Here is a 21,170-nt window from a genome sequence, read left to right on the forward strand (position 1 = left end):
CTCCAGCTAGGGCTGCCAACACAGAGCAGGGAAGAGATGGGGGGATGACATGTCATGACAAGGCAGAAGGACTGGTTTGTCTAAAGCTACAGTATTTTACTGGTTCACGCTACACCACAGATAATATGATGACGTTATCTGGCGTAAATGGAGCTACAGCTTGAGCTAGCTAGCTAGCTATATGTACCTGCAAGTTCAGCGAACTAGCAGCTAGCTAACCTTAGCTAGTTAGCCTGCCAAGGAAAGCAATGGCTTGATTACAGCATTTAGCTAGCAAACAACAGATATCTATCTAGCTGCTAGTTTAGATAGGAATAGGTGCTGATTGCAAACGTGGATTTCCAACATGTGGTGCATATAGCACGTATTTAAACATTTTATACGACTTGTATAAATTTACATTTCATATTTTGTCGAGTAAACCCCCGGGCCACAAATGGAGCCAGGGAGTTCGCGTGAAAATCCATCCGGCTCTGGGGGTCCCGAAGTGGCGGGCCTACGTGAGGAGACCCCCGGCGAAGAGGCTGAGGATGGGGACAACTGCATCCTGAAAGGAGGAGGAGATGGAGGCAACGAAAATACTATGGACAAGATGAAAACAGAATGTAAGGATGATGCTGTTACTGGGGAAAAGATTGAGGATGCTGATGAAGGCAAATATGAAGAGGAATTGGACCCTCGAATTCAGGTACGTTTTATGTTAAATTGTTTTATTGAAATTGTCCGTTAGACAGACAGTACAGCAGCCTGTACAGTATCTGACTTGTTTTATTGCAAATCCATGCTTCATACTGGTTACATGTACTGTAGGCTGCTTGACAAGTGCATACTCATCCCAGTCAATACAGCTAAATGAATAACCATGGGGAAACAAAATGTCAGTATGGCAGATGCTTGCATTATTTAGCCTAGTTATGCAACTTAAAGCCCACATCTGCATTGCAAATTAATTCCACAATTTCACAGGGATTCCTTTCATACTTATTGTAATTCAATTTATGCCCAGGCTAAGCCAAATATGAAACATTTTCCTACTCGCTTACTGTGATGAAGACCAGGGCCAATAATAAACCTCTTCCTATTCTCGCTTTCCCTCCCTCCCACTCTTTCTCACTCTCTCTCTTTACAGTTAATTCAATTTTAATTTAAGGGGCTTTATTGGCATGGGAAACATATGTTTACATTGCCAAAGCAAGTGAAATAAATAATAAACAAAAGTGAAATAAACAATACAAAATTAACAGTAAACATTACACTCACAAAATAATAAAGACATTTCAATTGTCATGTCTATATGCCGTGTTGTAATGCTCTCTCTCTCTCTCTCTCTCTCTCTCTCTCTCTCTCAGGAGGAGCTAGAACACCTGAATCAGGCCAGTGATGAGATCAACAAGCTGGAACTGAAACTGGATGTGAGTGAGCTCTTTGTAACCTTGCCTGGTCACCCAGAAACAAATGTAATGTGTCTCGAGAGGCTAGGCCTATTTGTCCCAGAACAGTGTTCGTATCAGCCACACTACCCAACACGGTGTCTGTTTGACTGAGGCCTAAATGCTAGCGCTACACTTTACATGTTTTCTTTTGGTGCACCCGCTCTTTGTTGGTGTTGACATAGAGAATGTTGTGTGCATATGGGCTACTGAGTCAGGCCTCATTTAGCCACAAGGTCCTCCTCAACATACTGTTATTGAGTAGAGGTCAGAGAGGCGGTGTGGAGAAGATGACTTTCTTCCCTTGTGTCAAAGTCTATCGCAAAGAGCTCTATTGAGGATGATATTAGTGTGATTATAGTTTAATGGTAGCATATCATTTACAGTACTGAGCTATGAGGTTAACTGGTGAATGTCTCTCTCTCCTTCAGGATGCTAGGTCCAGCTACAGGAGGATCCTCACTGACTCAGCCAGGAAGCTCAATGCTCAGGGCTCCCAGCTAGGCACCTGTATCGAGAAGGCCAGGCCCTACTACGAAGCCCGCAGACTAACCAAAGAGGTTGGCGTGTTTCTGGGGGGTTGTTTGTCGGACTGAATTTTAATATTATCTTTGGTATGACAAAATATCCATTTAGTTAACCAGCTTCTGTCAACCTACATTTACAAATCTTTTTCCACATGCATAAATGTGTAAAAAACATTTTCCTTAAGATGCTAATATGAATTTAACCTCCTAAATTGTTATTTTGGGCGTAATACAAGGGAGCCGCCTAATAAATCATCCTTATTGATTACATAAAACATTTAACCCTTGGTGAAACCTGGCACGCGTGACAGTCATGTTTAATCAGCGTTGTGAAGGGTAATTCCAAACGAATGGAACTGATGGAAATTGTAAGGATAACCGTTAGGGATCTAATTGAAAACCAATTAAGCAAATAATGGATTGGAAATTTGACCTGATTAGCCACAACCAACCTCACGGCCAATCAAATCAAATTTATTTATATAGCTCTTCTTACATCAGCTGATACCTCAAAGTGCTGTACAGAAACCCAGCCTAAAACCCCCAAACAGCAAGCAATGCAGGTGTAGAAGCACGGTGGCTAGGAAAAACTCCCTAGCAAGGCCAAAACCTAGGAAGAAACCTAGAGAGGAACCAGGCTATGAGGGGTGGCCAGTCCTCTTCTGGCTGTGCCAGGTGGAGATTATGACAGAACATGGCCAAGATGTTCAAATGTTCATAAATGGCCAGCATGGTCAAATAATAATAATCACAGTTGTCGAGGGTGCAACAAGTCAGCACCTCAAGAGTAAATGTCAGTTGGCTTTTCATAGCCGATCATTGAGAGTATCTCTACTGCTCCTGCTGTCTCAAGAGAGTTGAAAACAGCAGGTCTGGGACAGGTAGCACGTCCAGTGAACAGGTCAGAGTTCCATAGCCGCAGGCAGAACAGTTGAAACTGGAGCAGCAGCACGGCCAGGTGGACTGGGGACAGCAAGGAGTCATCATGTCAGGTTGTCCTGAGGCATGGTCCTAGGGCTCAGCTCCTCCGAGAGAGAGAAAGAGAGAATTAGAGAGAGCAATGCTATGAAAATGTAGATGAGAAAAGTAGAAAGAAGCTGGGTGGTCTAATTTCCTAGACATGTACAGTACCAGTCAAAAGTTTGGACACACCTACTCATTCAAGGGTTTTTCTTTATTTTTACTTTTTTCTACATTGTAGAATAATAGTGAAGACATCAAAACGATTAAATAACACATATGGAATCATGTAGTAACCACAAAAAAGTGTTAAACAAAATACAAATATATTTTGATATATTTGTAGCCACCCGTGGCCTTGATGACAGCTTTGCACACTCGTGGCATTCTCTCAACCAGCTTCAATCAACAGGTGTGCCTTGTTAAACGTTTTTTGTGGATTTTTTTTCCTTAATTCCTTTGAGCCAATCAGTTCTGTTGTGACAAGGTAGATAGTATTCAGAAGATAGCCCTATTTGGTAGAAGACCATATTATGGCAAGAAACGACATTCCATCATGACTTTAAGACATGAAGGTCAGTCAGTCTGAAAAATTTCAATAACTTTGAAAGTTTCTTCAAGTGTAGTAGCAAAAACCATCAAGCGCTATGATGAAACTGGCTCTCATGAGGACCGCCACAGGAAAGGAAGACCCAGAGTTACCTCTGCCGCAGAGGATACGTTCATTAGAGTTACCATCCTCAGAACTTGCAGCCCAAATAAATGCTGCAAAAAAAACACTACTAAAGGACACCAATAAGAAGAGACTTGCTTGGGCCAAGAAACACAAGCAATGGACATTTGACTGGTGGAAATCTGTAATTTGGTCTGATGAGTCCAAATTTGAGATTTTTGGTTCCGTCCTCCGTGTCTGAGACGCCGAGTAGGTGAATGGATGATCTCTGCATATGTGGTTCCCACTGTGAAGCATGGAGGAGGAGGTGTGATAGTGTGGGGGTGCTTTGCTGGTGACACTGTTGGTGATTTATTTAGAATTCAAGGCACACTTAACCAGCATGGTTACCACAGAATTCTGCAGCGATACGCCATCCCATCTGGTTTGGGCTTGGTGGGACTATCATTTGTTTTTCAACAGAACAGTGACCCAAAACACACTTCCAGGCTGTGTCAGGGCAATTTGACCAAGAAGGAAAGTGATGGAGTGCTGCATCAGATGACCTGGCCTCCACAATCACCCGACCTCAACCCAATTGAGATGATTTGGGATGAGTTGGACCGCAGAGTGAGGGAAAAGCAGCCAACAAGTGCTCAGCATATGTGGGAACTCCTTCACGACTGTTGGAAAAGCATTCCAGGTGAAGCTGGTTGAGAGAATGCCAAGGGTGTGCACAGCTGTCATCAAGGCAAAGAGTGGCAACTGTGAAGAATCTCAAATATAAATTATATTTAGATTTGTTAAACATTTTGGTTACTACGTGATTCCATATGTGTTATTTCGTAGTTTTGATGTCTTCACTATAATTCTACAATGTAAAAAATAAAGAAAAACCCTTGAATGAGTAGGTGTATCCAAACTTTCGACTGATACTGTAGATGTTACGTACGTGGATGTCTATTCAGGAGACAACTAAGCACCTTTTGTGATTTATTATTCTGTCCGTAACACAGTTGCTTGGTTCGCCTGCCACACGTCTGACTGTTATTGAGCGAGACTGACCGTCAAGGGAACTGTGTCACAAAAATGATAACGGGTGTTCAAAGTGAAGCCGTCATCAATCTTCACCTGACAACCATAAACTTTGTTCAACCTTGTGCCTTCCTCCGGGCCCCGCCCCCTCCTGCTGGTACAGCCTATCTCAGGAGACTGCTCTGTCCTGCCCTGTGATTCTGAGTCACCTTGACTGGGTCCCAAATGGCACCCTGGTCCTGGTCAAAAGTAGTGCACTATATAGGGAATAGGGTGCCATTTGGGATGGATACTTTGTCTCCCCTTCTCCCTAAACCAACACGGACAAATCTTCCCTCTCTCTGGCTTTGACATAATTCTCTAGAATGACTAGAATACGATCAGGATCACCTATTTTTATGTTTCACTTCTCTAGGATTTGTAGCTGTTGCTGCCGTCTTGTTTTATAGCTGGTGATGGGGAGACTTCCTGTTTTCCTCAGTGTCCCCTCCACCGTCTAGCTCTTGATTTTAGAGGCTAATCCTGACTTCCATTTTAAATCAGATTTTCACTTAGTCATGGATTGATGTCGATGGGAATTACATTTGAACTTTACCGTTAAGTCAGAATTCGCCCCTTTAGTAATTGGTTCGTCGTATGATTGGTTGTGGTGTCTCTGTTATGAAACTATTTATGGATTGTGTGGTCTCTTACACTGAACTATGATTGGTTGTGTGGTGTTCTTTTACTGAACTATGATTGGTTGTTGTTTTCATAGGCCCAGCAGGAGACGCAGAAGGCAGCGCTGCGGTACGAGAGAGCCGTCTCCATGCATACGGCTGCCAGAGAGATGGTGTACGTGGCAGAGCAGGGGCTCCTAGCAGACAGGAACACTCTGGACCCCACCTGGCAGGAGATGCTCAACCACGCCACCTCCAAGGTACAGACAGAGAGAGGGAGAGAGATGAGGCAGAGGAGGGGGTCCTCCAAGGCACAGGAAGAGACAGAGGTCCCGTGTGGCTCAGTTGGTAGAGCATGGTGTTTGCAACGCCAGGGTTGTGGGTTCGATTCCCACGGGGGACCAGTATGGAAAAAAATGTATGAAATGTATGCATTCACTACTGTAAGTCGCTCTGGATAAGAGCGTCTGCTAAATGACTAAAATATATTAAAAAAAGGAAAATGTAGAGGAGGGGGTCCTCTAAGGCACAGGAAGAGGGAGAGGAGGGGAGTCCTCTAAGGCACAGGAAGAGGGAGAGGAGGGGGTCCTCTAAGGCACAGGAAGAGGGAGAGGAGGGGGTTCTCCAAGTTACAGGGAGAGGACAGGTCGTAGCTATGGTAGGACAGGACCAGACCAGGTGTCAATTTTCTCCTTCTAACCAGGGACTCATTCAGACGTGGTACAGCAGGTGAGGGGTTAATTACCAGGTAGAAAATAAAACCAGTAGTAGCTTAACCCACCAGTCCTGGAGTTGATTATCTCTGCACTAGACAATCACTAGCCTACTAGTGGCTTAACCCACCAGTCCCGGAGTTGATTATCTCTGCACTAGACAATCACTAGCCTACTAGTGGCTTAACCCACCAGTCCCGGAGTTGATTATCTCTGCACTAGACAATCACTAGCCTACTAGTAGCTTAACCCACCAGTCCTGGAGTTGATTATCTCTGCACTAGACAATCACTAGCCTACTAGTATCTTAACCCACCATTCCTGGAGTTGATTATCTCTGCACTAGACAATCACTAGCCTACTAGTAGCTTAACCCACCAGTCCCAGAGTTGATTATCTCTGCACTAGACAATCACTAGCCTACTAGTGGCTTAACCCACCAGTCCTGGAGTTGATTATCTCTGCACTAGACAATCACTAGCCTACTAGTGGCTAAAGCTATATCTGTGGTAGACAGTGAATAATGGTAGAGGGGTCCTGTGAGAACTATCAATCTCTTCACCCACAAGATTGTACTTGAATAAGGTCCAATGGAAATGTGAAAGCATTAAGCCTCCTCATCAGTCTGGAGTGGAGGTTTAAGGCTACATCCCAAATGGCTCCCTATTCCCTACACACTACACTACTTTTGACCAGGGCCCATAGGGTAGTAGTGCACTACATAGGGAATAGAGCACCATTTGGGTCAGTGTCAGATGGCCACATCAGCTATTTATTATGTAGCCTGAGACGGCCAGCGTGGCGCAGGGAGACGAGCACTCTCTGTGCTTAATCAATGATAATTAATTGGAGGTTGGATGTCCTCATTCTCATGCAATGGAGCTCCGCTGTTCTGTTCTGCTATGGAAGTGACTCGAGTGAGCCACAGTGCACTTAGCATGCATATGTGAGATTGAAGAGAGGGACTCTCACCCAGGTATTATCATCACCAAGCGTCAATCTAACAGTTGGTCGTGATGTTGATGGCTTAATGCTGCTCTGTTCAGAGGGTGAGTGTGAGTGATACAGGGCCTTCGGAAAGTATTCAGACGCCTTGCCTTTTAACACATTTTGTTAAGTTACAGCCTTATTCTAAAATTGAGAAAAATTACAATTTTCTTCCTCAATCTAAACACAATACCCCATAATGACAAAGCAAAAACAGGTTTTTAGAATGTTTACAAATGAAATAAACAGATACCTTAATTTACATAAGTATTCAGACCCTTTGCTATGAGACTCAAAATTGAGCCCAGGTGCATCCTGTTTCCATTGATGATCCTTGAGATGTTTCTACAACTTGATTGTAGTCCACCTGTGGTAAATGCAATTGATTGGACATGATTTGGAAAGGCACACACCTGTCTATATAAGGTCCCACAGTTGACAGTGCATGTCAGAGCAAAAACCAAGCCATGAGGTTGAAGGAATTGTCCTTAGAGCTCTGAGACAGGATTGTGTCGAGGCACAGGTCTGGGGAAGGGTAACAAAACATTTCTGCAGCATTGAAGTTCTCCAAGAACACAGTGGCCTCCATCATTCTTAAATGTAAGAAGTTTGGAACCACCAAGACTCTTCCTAGAGATGGCCGCCTGGCCAAACTGGGGGATAAGGGTCTTGGTCAGGGAGTTGACCAAGAACCCGATGGTCACTCTGACGGGGCTCCAGAGTTCCTCTGTGAAGATGGGAGAACCTTCCAGAAGGACAACCATCTCTGCAGCACTCCACTAATCAGGCCTTTATGGTTGAGTGGCCAGACGGAAGCCACTCCTCAGTAAAAGGCACGAGAGCCCGCTTGGAGTTTTCCAAAAGGCACCTAAATGATTCAGACAATGAGAAACAAGATTCTCTGGTCTGATGAAACCAAGATTGAACTCTTTGGCCTGAATGACAAGCGTCACATCTGGAGGAAACCTGGCACCATCCCTACAATGAAGCATGGTGGTGGCAGCATCATGCTGTGGGGATATTTTTCTGCGGCAGGGACTAGGAGACTAGTCAGGATCGAGGGAAAGATGAACGGAGCAAAGTACAGAGAGATCCTTGATGAAAACCTGCTCCAGAGCGCTCAGGACCTGACTGTGGAGAAGGTTCACCTTCCAACAGAACAATGACCCTAAGCACACAGCCAAGACAACACAGGAGTGGCTTTGGGACAAGTCTCTGAATGTCCTTGAGTGGCCTAGCCCGAGGCCGGACTTGAACCCTCTGTGCAGCGACACTCCCCATCCAACCTGACAGAGCTTGAGAGGATCTGCAGAGAAGAATGGGAGAAACTCCCCAAATACAGGTGTGCCAAGATTGAAGGGTCATACCCAAGAGACTCGAGGTTGTAATTGCTGCCAAAGGTGCTTCAACAAAGTACTGAGTAAAAGGTCTGAATACTTATGTAAAATGTGATATTTCAGTTAGAATATTTCTAAAAAACTGTTTTTGCTTTGTCATTATGGGATATTGTGATGTCATTATGGGATATTGTGTGTAGATTGATGAGGCGGGGAAAAAAACAATTCAATCACTTTTAGAATAAGGCTGTAACGTAACAAAATGTGGGAAAAAGTCAAGGGTTCTGAATACTTTCCGAAGGCACTGTATGTGTGAGGTAAAATAAGGTATTCTACTCTTGGTTGATTTTTCTCCTTGTAAAAGTGCCAGTGTGTTGATTCTGGTGATTGATGTGGAAAGAGGCACCTACAGAGTGAGGCTGGCTCAGGACGGCTTGATGTCAAAGGGCATGACCGACGGCTGCTGATTGTGTGTGCGTGCGTGTGTGCGTTTGCGTGCTTGTGTTTCCCAGGTGAACGAGGCAGAGGAGGAGCGGCTGCGAAGTGAGAGGGAGCACCAGCGGGTCACTCAGCTGTGCCAGGAGGCAGAACAACGAGTCCAGACCCTCCAGAAATCCCTGAAGAGGGTCATCGTCAAGTCCAAACCTTACTTTGAGCTCAAGGCTCAGTTCAACCACATACTAGAGGTGAGTAGCCTTGTCCCAACCAGAATGGCCCATAGGACAGGAGTCTATATCTGAATAAATTCAAGAACTGAGTCCACTATTATCTACGGTGTCCCTCAAGGTTCAGTGCTACAACCGTTCTCGTCCTGATGGACATGCTCCCGCTCGGCCAGATCTGACATGTTTTCAGCAACACATGGCCTGCTACGTTGGACCCGTACGCGTAACCTTTGCACAGCGTGAGACGCTCCCATTGATTTGAATGACCAGGGCATAAGCAGCTTACTGTCTGTTTTTCTTTTCTGACAGGAGCACAAGGCGAATGTGGTGCAGCTGGAAGAACGTGTCGCAAAGGTGAAGATGCGCTACTCCGTCGCCCTGCGCAACCTGGAGCAAATCAGCGAGCAGATCCATGCTCAGAGGGGGCGTGTCCGAGCCACCAGGGCCCACCCCGTAGCCTGCGGTGGGCGGAGCTCCCCAGTGGGGGCGGAGGCTGAGGTCAGAGTTCAGGTTGGAGGAGCCTGTGGCAGAGGAGGAGGCTTGGAGGAGAAGGACTGGGCTGATGGAGAGAAGACCAGGCAGTGGGTGGAGAGACACAGAGAGCAGGGCTGGGGACACAAGGAGAGGGGAGAGGCAGGGTCAGACTCCATGTCTGACATCAGCCTCCAGACCATCGCCTCGGATCTGGGGAAGTGTGACTCGGTGGAGCACCTGGGGGATCTGAGTGACGTGAGCAGCCTGATGGGAGAGGACTGGGAGAGGGAGAGGGACCAGTCCTTGATAGCTGAGAACAGAGACAGAGATGGGAACCCCAGGGCAGAGGAGAGAGTTGTGAGGGATGTGAGCAGCCTGATGGGAAAGGACTGGGAAAAGGAGAGGTCCTTGATAGCTAAGAACAGAGACGGGAACCCCAAGGCAGAGGAGAGAGTTGTGAGGGACGTTGTCATCCCCACTCCAAGGCAGGATAGATTGGAGGAGGTGAGGGAGGCGATAGGGAGAGAGAGACAGGAGAGCTTTGTCAAGCAGCACCACAGAAGTGTGAGTTTGTGAGTCCAGAAGAATAGAATGGACCGGTGAGTGATGACGATGATGAGGGATCAAATAAAGGAATGAAATAGGAAGGTCGAGATCAAAGAAAAGACATGGAGATTGTAGAAGTTCTGGTGTTGACACTGAGACTGAGTCCCAAATGGCACCCTATTCCCTATATAGTGCACTACATTTGACCAGAGCCCCCCCCGTAGGTAATAAGGTGTCATTTGGGACACTACCTGCATCATTGTGACACTGCCTGCATCATTGTGGCACTGCCTGCATCCTTGTGACACTGCCTGCATCCTTGTGACACTGCCTGCATCATTGTGGCACTGCCTGCATCCTTGTGACACTGCCTGCATCCTTGTGACACTGCAGAGGGGAGTAGCAGAGGGGAGTAGCAGGGAGGAGTAGCAGAGGGGAGTAGCAGGGAGGAGTAGCAGAGGGGAGTAGCAGGGAGGAGTAGCAGAGGGGAGTAGCAGGGAGGAGTAGCAGAGGGGAGTAGCAGGGAGGAGTAGCAGAGGGGAGTAGCAGGGAGGAGTAGCAGAGGGGAGTAGCAGGGAGGAGTAGCAGAGGGGAGTAGCAGGAGGAGTAGCAGAGGGGAGTAGCAGGGAGGAGTAGCAGAGGGGAGTAGCAGAGGGGAGTAGCAGGGAGGAGTAGCAGAGGGGAGTAGCAGGGAGGAGGGTGGCTGGTGCATCATGAATAACAACGTGAGACAGACTGCGTCCGCGCGCGAGAGAGAGCAGAGGAAGTGTTAGGTGATTAAACTAGGTCCCTGTGAGAATTGTCATTCTCTCATGACAAATCCACTGAGGCCAAGCTAGTCTAAACACAGTGCTGAATGTAGATGCAGAGACAACATAACTTAGGGCATACACTTACTCTACTGACCGTTTCACATGCGGGAGTAATTTACACAGCAACTCTTATTTTAGGAATGCTGTTTTTATGTTGCCTTTAGTGTCTGAATGAAGGCCTTTTTCCATATTGATTGAATTACCACATAATTTTTTTTTTTTTTTTTGGCTCGTCCTTGGAATTAACACAAGGCGTTAATGCAAGCGATACTGCTCTCTCTCTCCCTCTTGAGTAGAAATCCAAAAAGGAATATGATTATCATATTTTAATCACCTTCGGATAAGAAGTTCATAATTTTTTTTTAAAATAAAACATTTTATTTAGTTTGTAGACCAGTTTTATTGTTTTTACCCCCAGTAGAATGTTCTGGAAATGTTCCCAGCAGCTAGAGGACCAACGACTCCTCAGATACCAGACTGTAGAGAGTGTCTCTGTCACTCGCATTGATTTAACACTTCCACAGTGTTTCTCTCTCTGACCTTTTCACAATCCCTGTTTCTGTCCGGAAGAAATGTTGTCAGCTAGCCTGGGGCCGCGTCCAATATTACACCCTATTCCATATGTAGTGAACTACTTTTTTTACCAGGGCCATTTGGGACCTATCCAAGATGTTACACTGCATGGTGGGAAATGGTTCTAATTAACTCCTTTACTATTGTATACGCTATAAAGAACAGGTTTTGACGAACATCTAAAATAAGATTTTAATTTGACTCAAATGTATTTTAAGTGCCCTTAGCCGTCCAAATTATAACATATTCTGTAAGAGTTTAACGCGCAAATAACCCCTGTCTATGATGAAATTTTTTACTAATCAAGGAATCTCAATTCTAACCATTTATTATTACATTTCTTAACTGTCTTCCTTGAATAGTGAGACTTTTTTTGTAAAGTCTTTTAATTGTTTTAGATTGAAATACTTTGCCAGTCTTTTACCGTAGTTAACACTGTTGAAACATTAACTTGCATTTGGGTATTTTATTAGGATCCCCATTAGCTGTTGAAAAAGCAGCAGCTACTCTTCCTGGGGTCCACACAGAACATGACACATAATACAGAACGTCAATAGACAAGAACAGCTCAATGACAAAACTACATTTTTTATTTATTTAACTAGGCAAGTCAGTTAAGAACAAATTCTTATTTACAATGACGGCCTAGGAACAGTGGGTTAACTGCCTTGTTCAGGGGCAGAACGACAGATTTTTACCTTGTCAGCTCAGGGATTCAATCTTGCAACCTTTCGGTTACTAGTCTAACGCTCTAACCACTAGGGTACCTGCCGCCCCTACACTCTAACCACTAGGGTACCTGCCGCCCCTACACTCTAACCACTAGGGTACCTGCCGCCCCTACACTCTAACCACTAGGCTACCTGCCGCCCCTACACTCTAACCACTAGGGTACCTGCCGCCCCTACACTCTAACCACTAGGGTACCTGCCGCCCCTACACTCTAACCACTAGGCTACCTGCCGCCCCTACACTCTAACCACTAGGGTACCTGCCGCCCCTACACTCTAACCACTAGGGTACCTGCCGCCCCTACACTCTAACCACTAGGGTACCTGCCTCCTCTACACTCTAACCACTAGGGTACCTGCCGCCCCTACACTCTAACCACTAGGGTACCTGCCGCCCCTACACTCTAACCACTAGGGTACCTGCCGCCCCTACACTCTAACCAATAGGGTACCTGCCGCCCCAACACTCTAACCACTAGGGTACCTGCCGCCCCTACACTCTAACCACTAGGGTACCTGCCGCCCCTACACTCTAACCACTAGGGTACCTGCCGCCCCTACACTCTAACCACTAGGCTACCTGCCGCCCCTACACTCTAACCACTAGGGTACCTGCCGCCCCTACACTCTAACCACTAGGGTACCTGCCGCCCCTACACTCTAACCACTAGGGTACCTGCCGCCCCTACCCTCTAACCACTAGGGTACCTGCCGCCCCTACACTCTAACCACTAGGGTACCTGCCGCCCCTACACTCTAACCACTAGGGTACCTGCCGCCCCTACACTCTAACCACTAGGGTACCTGCCGCCCCTACACTCTAACCACTAGGGTACCTGCCGTCCCTACACTCTAACCACTAGGCTACCTGCCGCCTCTACACTCTAACCACTAGGCTACCTGCCGTCCCTACACTCTAACCACTAGGGTACCTGCCGCCCCTACACTCTAACCACTAGGGTACCTGCCGCCCCTACACTCTAACCACTAGGCTACCTGCCGCCCCTACACTCTAACCACTAGGGTACCTGCCGCCCCTACACTCTAACCACTAGGGTACCTGCCGCCCCTACACTCTAACCACTAGGGTACCTGCCGCCTCTACACTCTAACCACTAGGGTACCTGCCGCCCCTACACTCTAACCACTAGGCTACCTGCCGCCCCTACACTCTAACCACTAGGCTACCTGCCGCCCCTACACTCTAACCACTAGGGTACCTGCCGTCCCTACACTCTAACCACTAGGGTACCTGCCGCCCCTCTACATACATTTCACCTGTACATAATACCACTAAGATATGTTAGTTATTGGGGTGCAACACCTGCCTGTTGTAGAGGGCAGCATTATTTTTGTTGTTGAAGGGTTTCCACTTCCTGGGGTTATTTGACCAGTTTCTTTACTTGTTCATTTAGTACCTGTTGACTGTTGACAGGCACCTTTCCTTGATTTTATTGATCTCACCAGACAGTGACACTACTAGATCACAACACTAGCGAGACACGCAGAGAGTGAGGAATGGGAGTCAGGGAAGAAATATATGGTAAAGTACTGGTATTTATTGTTAATGCACATACTTTTAATATTGTTTTGTTCATGCAGACCTGTGCCATTGATTTGAATCTTTTGACTGTTTTAAAGTTGATTTGCACATGATGACAGTACTTGTGGAGTTTTGTTTTTCCCTTTTCCCAGTCCTTACCTCTTCACCCAACCATCATTGTTCCCCCTTTGTTACCTGGCTGTCCCCCCTTCTTTTACCTGTTCAATAACACATTTTCTCTTCTGTTTTTCACACTAATTGGTTTATTTAATTACCCATTATTTTTCCATTTGTTACTCATTCAGTTAATCCTTGTAAACTGCCTGTTCTCCTTTTAACTACTTCAGTACCACCTTAGTTTTTCATCTTTGACTGTTACATAACCTGGTCAGCATCATCCTTGTTACCTGGCTGTTCTCTTGTCTTAACCTGGTCTATATCATCCTTGTTACCTGGCTGTTCTCTTCTCTTAACCTGGTCTATATCATCCTTGTTACCTGGCTGTTCTCTTGTCTTAACCTGGTCTATATCATCCTTGTTACCTGGCTGTTCCCTTCTCTTAACCTGGTCAACATCATCCTTGTTACCTGGCTGTTCTCTTCTCTTAACCTGATCTATATCATCCTTGTTACCTGGCTGTTCCCTTCTCTTAACCTGGTCTATATCATCCTTGTTACCTGGCTGTTCTCTTGTCTTAACCTGGTCAGCATCATCCTTGTTACCTGGCTGTTCTCTTCTCTTAACCTGGTCAGCATCATCCTTGTTACCTGGCTGTTCTCTTGTCTTAACCTGGTCTATATCATCCTTGTTACCTGGCTGTTCCCTTCTCTTAACCTGGTCAGCATCATCCTTGTTACCTGGCTGTTCTCTTGTCTTAACCTGGTCAGCATCATCCTTGTTACCTGGCTGTTCCCTTCTCTTAACCTGGTCAGCATCATCCTTGTTACCTGGCTGTTCTCTTCTCTTAACCTGGTCAGCATCATCCTTGTTACCTGGCGGTTCTCTTGTCTTAACCTGGTCAGCATCATCCTTGTTACCTGGCTGTTCCCTTCTCTTAACCTGGTCAGCATCATCCTTGTTACCTGGCTGTTCTCTTGTCTTAACCTGGTCAGCATCATCCTTGTTACCTGGCTGTTCCCTTCTCTTAACCTGGTCTATATCATCCTTGTTACCTGGCTGTTCTCTTGTCTTAACCTGGTCAGCATCATCCTTGTTACCTGGCTGTTCCCTTCTCTTAACCTGGTCAGCATCATCCTTGTTACCTGGCTGTTCTCTTGTCTTAACCTGGTCTATATCATCCTTGTTACCTGGCTGTTCTCTTCTCTTAACCTGGTCAGCATCATCCTTGTTACCTGGCTGTTCTCTTCTCTTAACCTGGTCTATATCATCCTTGTTACCTGGCTGTTCCCTTCTCTTAACCTGGTCAGCATCATCCTTGTTACCTGGCTGTTCTCTTCTCTTAACCTGGTCAACATCATCCTTGTTACCTGGCTGTTCTCTTCTCTTAACCTGGTCTATATCATCCTTGTTACCTGGCTGTTCCCTTCTCTTAACCTGGTCAACATCATCCTTGTTACCTGGCTGTTCTCTTGTCTTAACCTGGTCTATATCATCCTTGTTACCTGGCTGTTCCCTTCTCTTAACCTGGTCAGCATCATCCTTGTTACCTGGCTGTTCTCTTCTCTTAACCTGGTCAGCATCATCCTTGTTACCTGGCTGTTCTCTTGTCTTAACCTGGTCTATATCATCCTTGTTACCTGGCTGTTCTCTTGTCTTAACCTGGTCAGCATCATCCTTGTTACCTGGCTGTTCTCTTGTCTTAACCTGGTCAGCATCATCCTTGTTACCTGGCTGTTCTCTTCTCTTAACCTGGTCAGCATCATCCTTGTTACCTGGCTGTTCCCTTCTCTTAACCTGGTCAGCATCATCCTTGTTACCTGGCTGTTCTCTTCTCTTAACCTGGTCTATATCACATTTGCTGCTCCCCACAATGTTCCCACTACCCCCATTCCATTCGCTGATAAATGCTGATTTGGGATCAGTGGTCAGTTGGTCAGTCCCAAATGGCACCCTATTCCCTATATAGTGCACAAGGGCCCATAGGGCCCTGGTCAAATGTAGTGCACTATGTAGGGAATAGGGTGTGTGAAGCATTAATGGAAAGTCTTCTCATTTACCTGCTCCACTTGACACCGTGGTTTATTTGTTCATGTAAATGGACCGCATCCCAAATACAGCTGTACTACATTCCTTACATAGTGCTCTACTTATGGGGCCTTGTCAAAAGTAGTACACTATGTAGGGAACAGGGTGCTATTTAAAGTGTAGTTGATGTATAATAATAATAATAATGATGATATGAATGTTAATTTATTAATCATGTACATGGTAATTTATGGAATGTGATGCTATTTCCAAGTATTAAACTTTGATTTAACACAACGTTTAATCTGTAGAGTTTTAGATATGCCTACAGTGCTAGAAGGCTTCTGTGGAATGGGGTGTTCATCTGGGTAAAGTCATATAGCCTTCTGTGGAATGGGGTGTTCATCTGGGTAAAGTCATATAGCCTTCTGTGGAATGGGGTGTTCATCTGGGTAAAGTCATATAGCCTTCTGTGGAATGGGGTGTTCATCTGGGTAAAGTCATATAGCCTTCTGTGGAATGGGGTGTTCATCTGGGTAAAGTCATATAGCCTTCTGTGGAATGGGGTGTTCATCTGGGTAAAGTCATATAGCCTTCTGTGGAATGGGGTGTTCATCTGGGTAAAGTCATATAGCCTTCTGTGGAATGGGGTGTTCATCTGGGTAAAGTCATATAGCCTTCTGTGGAATGGGGTGTTCATCTGGGTAAAGTCATATAGAATAGAAAAGCTGATGGTCTCTCCCAAAAAGACTCCATACCTAGAAAATGTTTTTTTTTAATATAATTCCAGACTATGGACTATGGCTCAGTTCTTCCTGTGCGCTTGTGAGAACCATTGATGGATGAAGTGTATTTGTGTCATGCCATTGAAATCACAGTTAGGAACCAGTCATTTGCAGATCCTTGTGCCCATTGTCATAAGCAGTTGCCACTGTTGCATTGCATAAGAGTCTCTTATCAATATTAGTTTTCCATCCTCCAGTACATATTAACATTTTACTTTCTCTAGACTTGTTACAACCGTCCCTGGAGGCAGAGTTATTGTAGCATGATATATTATGTGCAGGCGGGCCTCTGTTGTGATCTGCAGTCGGAGAGAAAAACAGCGTTGGAATAACCCAACACCCACAGTAACATCATCCTAATGGTAGGTCTTTCTACTCTGTGATACTGAATATCAATGAGACATTGTGAGTCCCAAATGGCATCCTATTGCCTATATAAATGGCATCCTATTTCCTGTATAGTGCCCCTATGGGCTCTGGTCAATAGTAGTGCACTGTAATAGAGAAAAGGGTGGGATTTGTGACTCCGCCAGAGGCACGGTAGTACAGGAACCATATACTAATGGAAAGCAGAAGTACAGTGGGAGTGTGGTGAATGGAGACTGGCTCATCTTGATGGTACCATGGGTACAGAGCAGAGGGAGAGATGGAAGGAGACTGGCTCATCTTGATGGTACCATGGGTACAGAGCAGAGGGAGAGATGGAAGGAGACTGGCTCATCTTGATGGTACCATGGGTACAGAGCAGAGGGAGAGGTGGATGGAGACTGGCTCATCTTGATGGTACCATGGGTACAGAGCAGAGGGAGAGGTGAATGGAGACTGGCTCATCTTGATGGTACCATGGGTACAGAGCAGAGGGAGAGGTGGAAGGAGACTGGCTCATCTTGATGGTACCATGGGTACAGAGCAGAGGGAGAGGTGAATGGAGACTGGCTCATCTTGATGGTACCATGGGTACAGAGCAGAGGGAGAGATGGAAGGAGACTGGCTCATCTTGATGGTACCATGGGTACAGAGCAGAGGGAGAGGTGAATGGAGACTGGCTCATCTTGATGGTACCATGGGTACAGAGCAGAGGGAGAGGTGAATGGAGACTGGCTCATCTTGATGGTACCATGGGTACAGAGCAGAGGGAGAGATGGAAGGAGACAGGCTCATCTTTTATTTTTTTATTTGACCTTTATTTAACTATGCAAGTCAGTTAAGAACAATTTCTTACTTTCAATGATGGCCTACGAACAGCGGGTTAACTGCTTTGTTCAGGTGCAGAACGACAGATTTTTACCTTGTCAGCTCGGGGATTCAATCTTGTAACCTTTCGGTTACTGGCCCAATGCTCTAACCATTAGGCTACCTGCCGCCCCCATCTTGATGGTGATCATACCATGGGTACAGAGCAGAGGGAGGGTTAATGAATGCAGGTTTGTATCCCAAATGTCAAAAGTAGTGCACCCTAATCCCTATGGGCCCTGGTCAAAAGTAGTGCACTATATACGGAATAGGGTGCCATTTGGGATGGAGAATGAGAGAAAACGGAAGATAACCCTCAGTTTCCCTGAGTTTCAAATATTAAACTGTGATATAAATATCGATATATAAATGTAGACAAGAGCTGCACTTAGAACCAGAGAGAGGGAAGAAAAATGACAGGGGGGTGGGGGGTGGTGGTGAAGGAGTGAAAGGTTTGATAATTGATTTGTGAAAGGGAAGATAGGGTGACAGACTGTAATTTTAGGGGCTGAAGAGAAAGAGAAAGTGACAGATGAAGGAGCAAAGGTGATAACAGCTCTGCTAAAATGGAGAGAAACTCAACTACCCTTTAACGAGCTCTAGGCCCATACACTAAATAGGGAATAGGGTGCCATTTGGTACACAGACCATTCAATTATCTATTTAATACTTTGTTAGAGAGAGCGGGAAAAAGTAACTGCTCATTTATAATCCCAGTTGGATATGAAGAGAAAGTCTACAAATTAGGTGGAAATATTTGAGAGACTTTGATATCGCTTTTCATGTTCTGTGTGAGTTGTTGATATGCTCTAATGTACACACACCGCTAGACTGCTCGATGGCAGCTGCTGTTCGGTGAACACGTCTGGGATGTTCATGAGCCTGAGGATGACTCCCAAATATGGCAACCTATTCCCTACAAAGTGCGCTACTTTTGACCAGAGCCCTATGGGGACGCAGCTTGCCATTTGGGACTCAACCTTTTAGTCTTTTGTTATTTTATTTTACCAGCTGTTTATATTCTCCATGGTATAGTAGGGATTTTTGTTTCATTTCTGAGAAAAGTGTGTGTGTGAGAGAGACATAGAGAGTGAGAGAAAGAGAAAGAGAGTGAAAGGGGGAATTCATCCGTGCATGTCTGTTTGTAAGAGTGGTGTGATACAGGTCCTTGTGGGACCGACAATAGGAGATGGGGGGAGGGAGGGAGGGATGAATAGATAGATTTACACATATCCTCTCCTTCGCCCACACATGATAAACCAGGAGATCATTCTGCAGACTAAGGCTAGATGTACTGAGGTCTGAGGTGACTGACTGGGGACAATATCTCCTACAGCTCTGTCTGCTGGTCCTCTGGGGAAAATACAGCTTCTAGGGACTGTCTAAAGGAAGCACTGGCAATGGATGCTTTTGGGAAAGTCTCCCCTGATTTGTGGCATGGTTAGAGGGGGTGTGGTCCGCGACACCATCTGGAACTGCCCTTTCATTCTAGAACTGGCCGTTAAGCAACACATTCTAGAACTGTCCTTTCAGCACCACATTCTAGAACTGTCCTTTCAACACCACATTCTAGAACTGTCCTTTCAGCACTACATTCTAGAACTGTCCTTTCAGCACCACATTCTAGAACTGTCCTTTCAGCACCACATTCTAAAACTGTCCTTTCAGCACCACATTCTAAAACTGTCCTTTCAGCACCACATTCTAGAACTGTCCTTTCAGCACTACATTCTAGAACTGTCCTTTCAGCACCACATTCTAGAACTGTCTTTTCAGCACCACATTCTAGAACTGTCCTTTCAGCACCACATTCTAGAACTGTCTTTTCAAAACCACATTCTAGAACTGTCCTTTCAGCACCACATTCTAGAACTGTCTTTTCAGCACCACATTCTAGAACTGTCCTTTCAGCACCACATTCTAGAACTGTCCTTTCAGCACCACATTCTAGAACTGTCGTTTCAAAACCACATTCTAGAACTGTCTTTTCAGAACCACATTCTAGAACTGTCTTTTCAGCACCACATTCTAGAACTGTTTTTTCAGCACCACATTCTAGAACTGTTTTTTCAGCACCACATTCTAGAACTGTCCTTTTAGCACCACATTCTAGAACTGTCCTTTCAGCACCACATTCTAGAACTGTCCTTTCAGCACTACATTCTAGAACTGTCCTTTTAGCACCACATTCTAGAACTGTCCTTTCAGCACCACAATCTAGAACTGTCCTTTCAGCACCACATTCTAGAACTGTCCTTTTAGCACCACATTCTAGAACTGTCCTTTCAGCACCACAATCTATAACTGTCCTTTCAGCACCACATTCTAGAACTGTCCTTTCAACACCACATTCTAGAACTGTCCTTTCAGCACCACATTCTAGAACTGTCCTTTCAGCACTACATTCTAGAACTGTCCTTTCAGCACCACATTCTAGAACTGTCCTTTCAGCACCACATTCTAAAACTGTCCTTTCAGCACCACATTCTAAAACTGTCCTTTCAGCACCACATGCAAGAACTGTCCTTTCAGCACCACAATCTAGAACTGTCCTTTCAGCACCACATTCTAGAACTGTCCTTTCAGCACCACATTCTAGAACTGTCCTTTCAGCACCACATTCTAGAACTGTCCTTTCAGCACCACATTCTAAAACTGTCCTTTCAGCACCACATGCAAGAACTGTCCTTTCAGCACCACAATCTAGAACTGTCCTTTCAGCACCACATTCTAGAACTGTCCTTTCAGCACTACATTCTAGAACTGTCCTTTCAGCACCACATTCTAGAACTGTCCTTTCAGCACCACATTCTAGAACTGTCCTTTCAGCACCACATTCTAGAACTGTCCTTTCAGCACCACATGCAAAAACTGTCCTTTTAGCACCACATTCAAAAACTGTCCTTTTAGCACCACATTCTAGAACTGTCCTTTTAGCACCACATTCTAGAACTGTCCCTTCAGCACCACATTCTAGAACTGTCTTTTCAGCACCACATTCTAGAACTGTCTTTTCAGCACCACATTCTAGAACTGTCCTTTCAGCACCACATTCTAGAACTGTCCTTTCAGCACCACATTCTAGAACTGTCTTTTCAAAACCACATTCTAGAACTGTCTTTTCAGAACCACATTCTAGAACTGTCTTTGCAGCACCAAATTCCAGAACTGTCCTTTCAGCACCACATTCTAGAACTGTTTTTTCAGCGCCACATTCTAGAACTGTTTTTTCAGCACCACATTCTAGAACTGTCCTTTAAGCACCACATTCTAGAACTGTCCTTTCAGCACCACATTCTAGAACTGTCTTTTCAGCACCACATTCTAGAACTGTCCTTTCAGCACCACATTCTAGAACTGTCC

General features: G+C 45.4%; 1 protein-coding gene across 2 annotated transcripts; it reads left to right on the forward strand.

Moving 5' to 3' along the window:
• The first annotated feature begins 27 nt into the window (after nt 1-27).
• Nucleotides 28-17,732, forward strand: LOC106570686 (SH3 domain-binding protein 5-like). Of its 2 annotated transcripts, XR_006759012.1 has the most exons (8): nt 28-688; nt 1,350-1,412; nt 1,862-1,990; nt 5,362-5,523; nt 8,813-8,986; nt 9,275-10,038; nt 13,569-13,644; nt 16,799-17,732. XR_006759012.1 is itself a non-coding variant. In XM_045695039.1 (7 exons), exons 1-6 carry the CDS (start codon nt 437-439, stop codon nt 10,013-10,015), a joined length of 1,521 nt encoding a protein of 506 aa, XP_045550995.1. In that variant the 5' UTR covers nt 28-436; the 3' UTR covers nt 10,016-10,038; nt 13,569-16,086. The 2 variants fall into 2 exon arrangements, 1 of the variants encoding a protein (XP_045550995.1); XM_045695039.1 differs by lacking the exon at nt 16,799-17,732 and having other exon boundaries at nt 13,569-16,086.
• Nucleotides 17,733-21,170: the final 3,438 nt, after the last annotated feature.

The sequence above is a fragment of the Salmo salar genome, chromosome ssa14, assembly GCF_905237065.1.
Source record: "Salmo salar chromosome ssa14, Ssal_v3.1, whole genome shotgun sequence".
NCBI classification, from domain to species: Eukaryota; Metazoa; Chordata; class Actinopteri; order Salmoniformes; family Salmonidae; genus Salmo; species Salmo salar.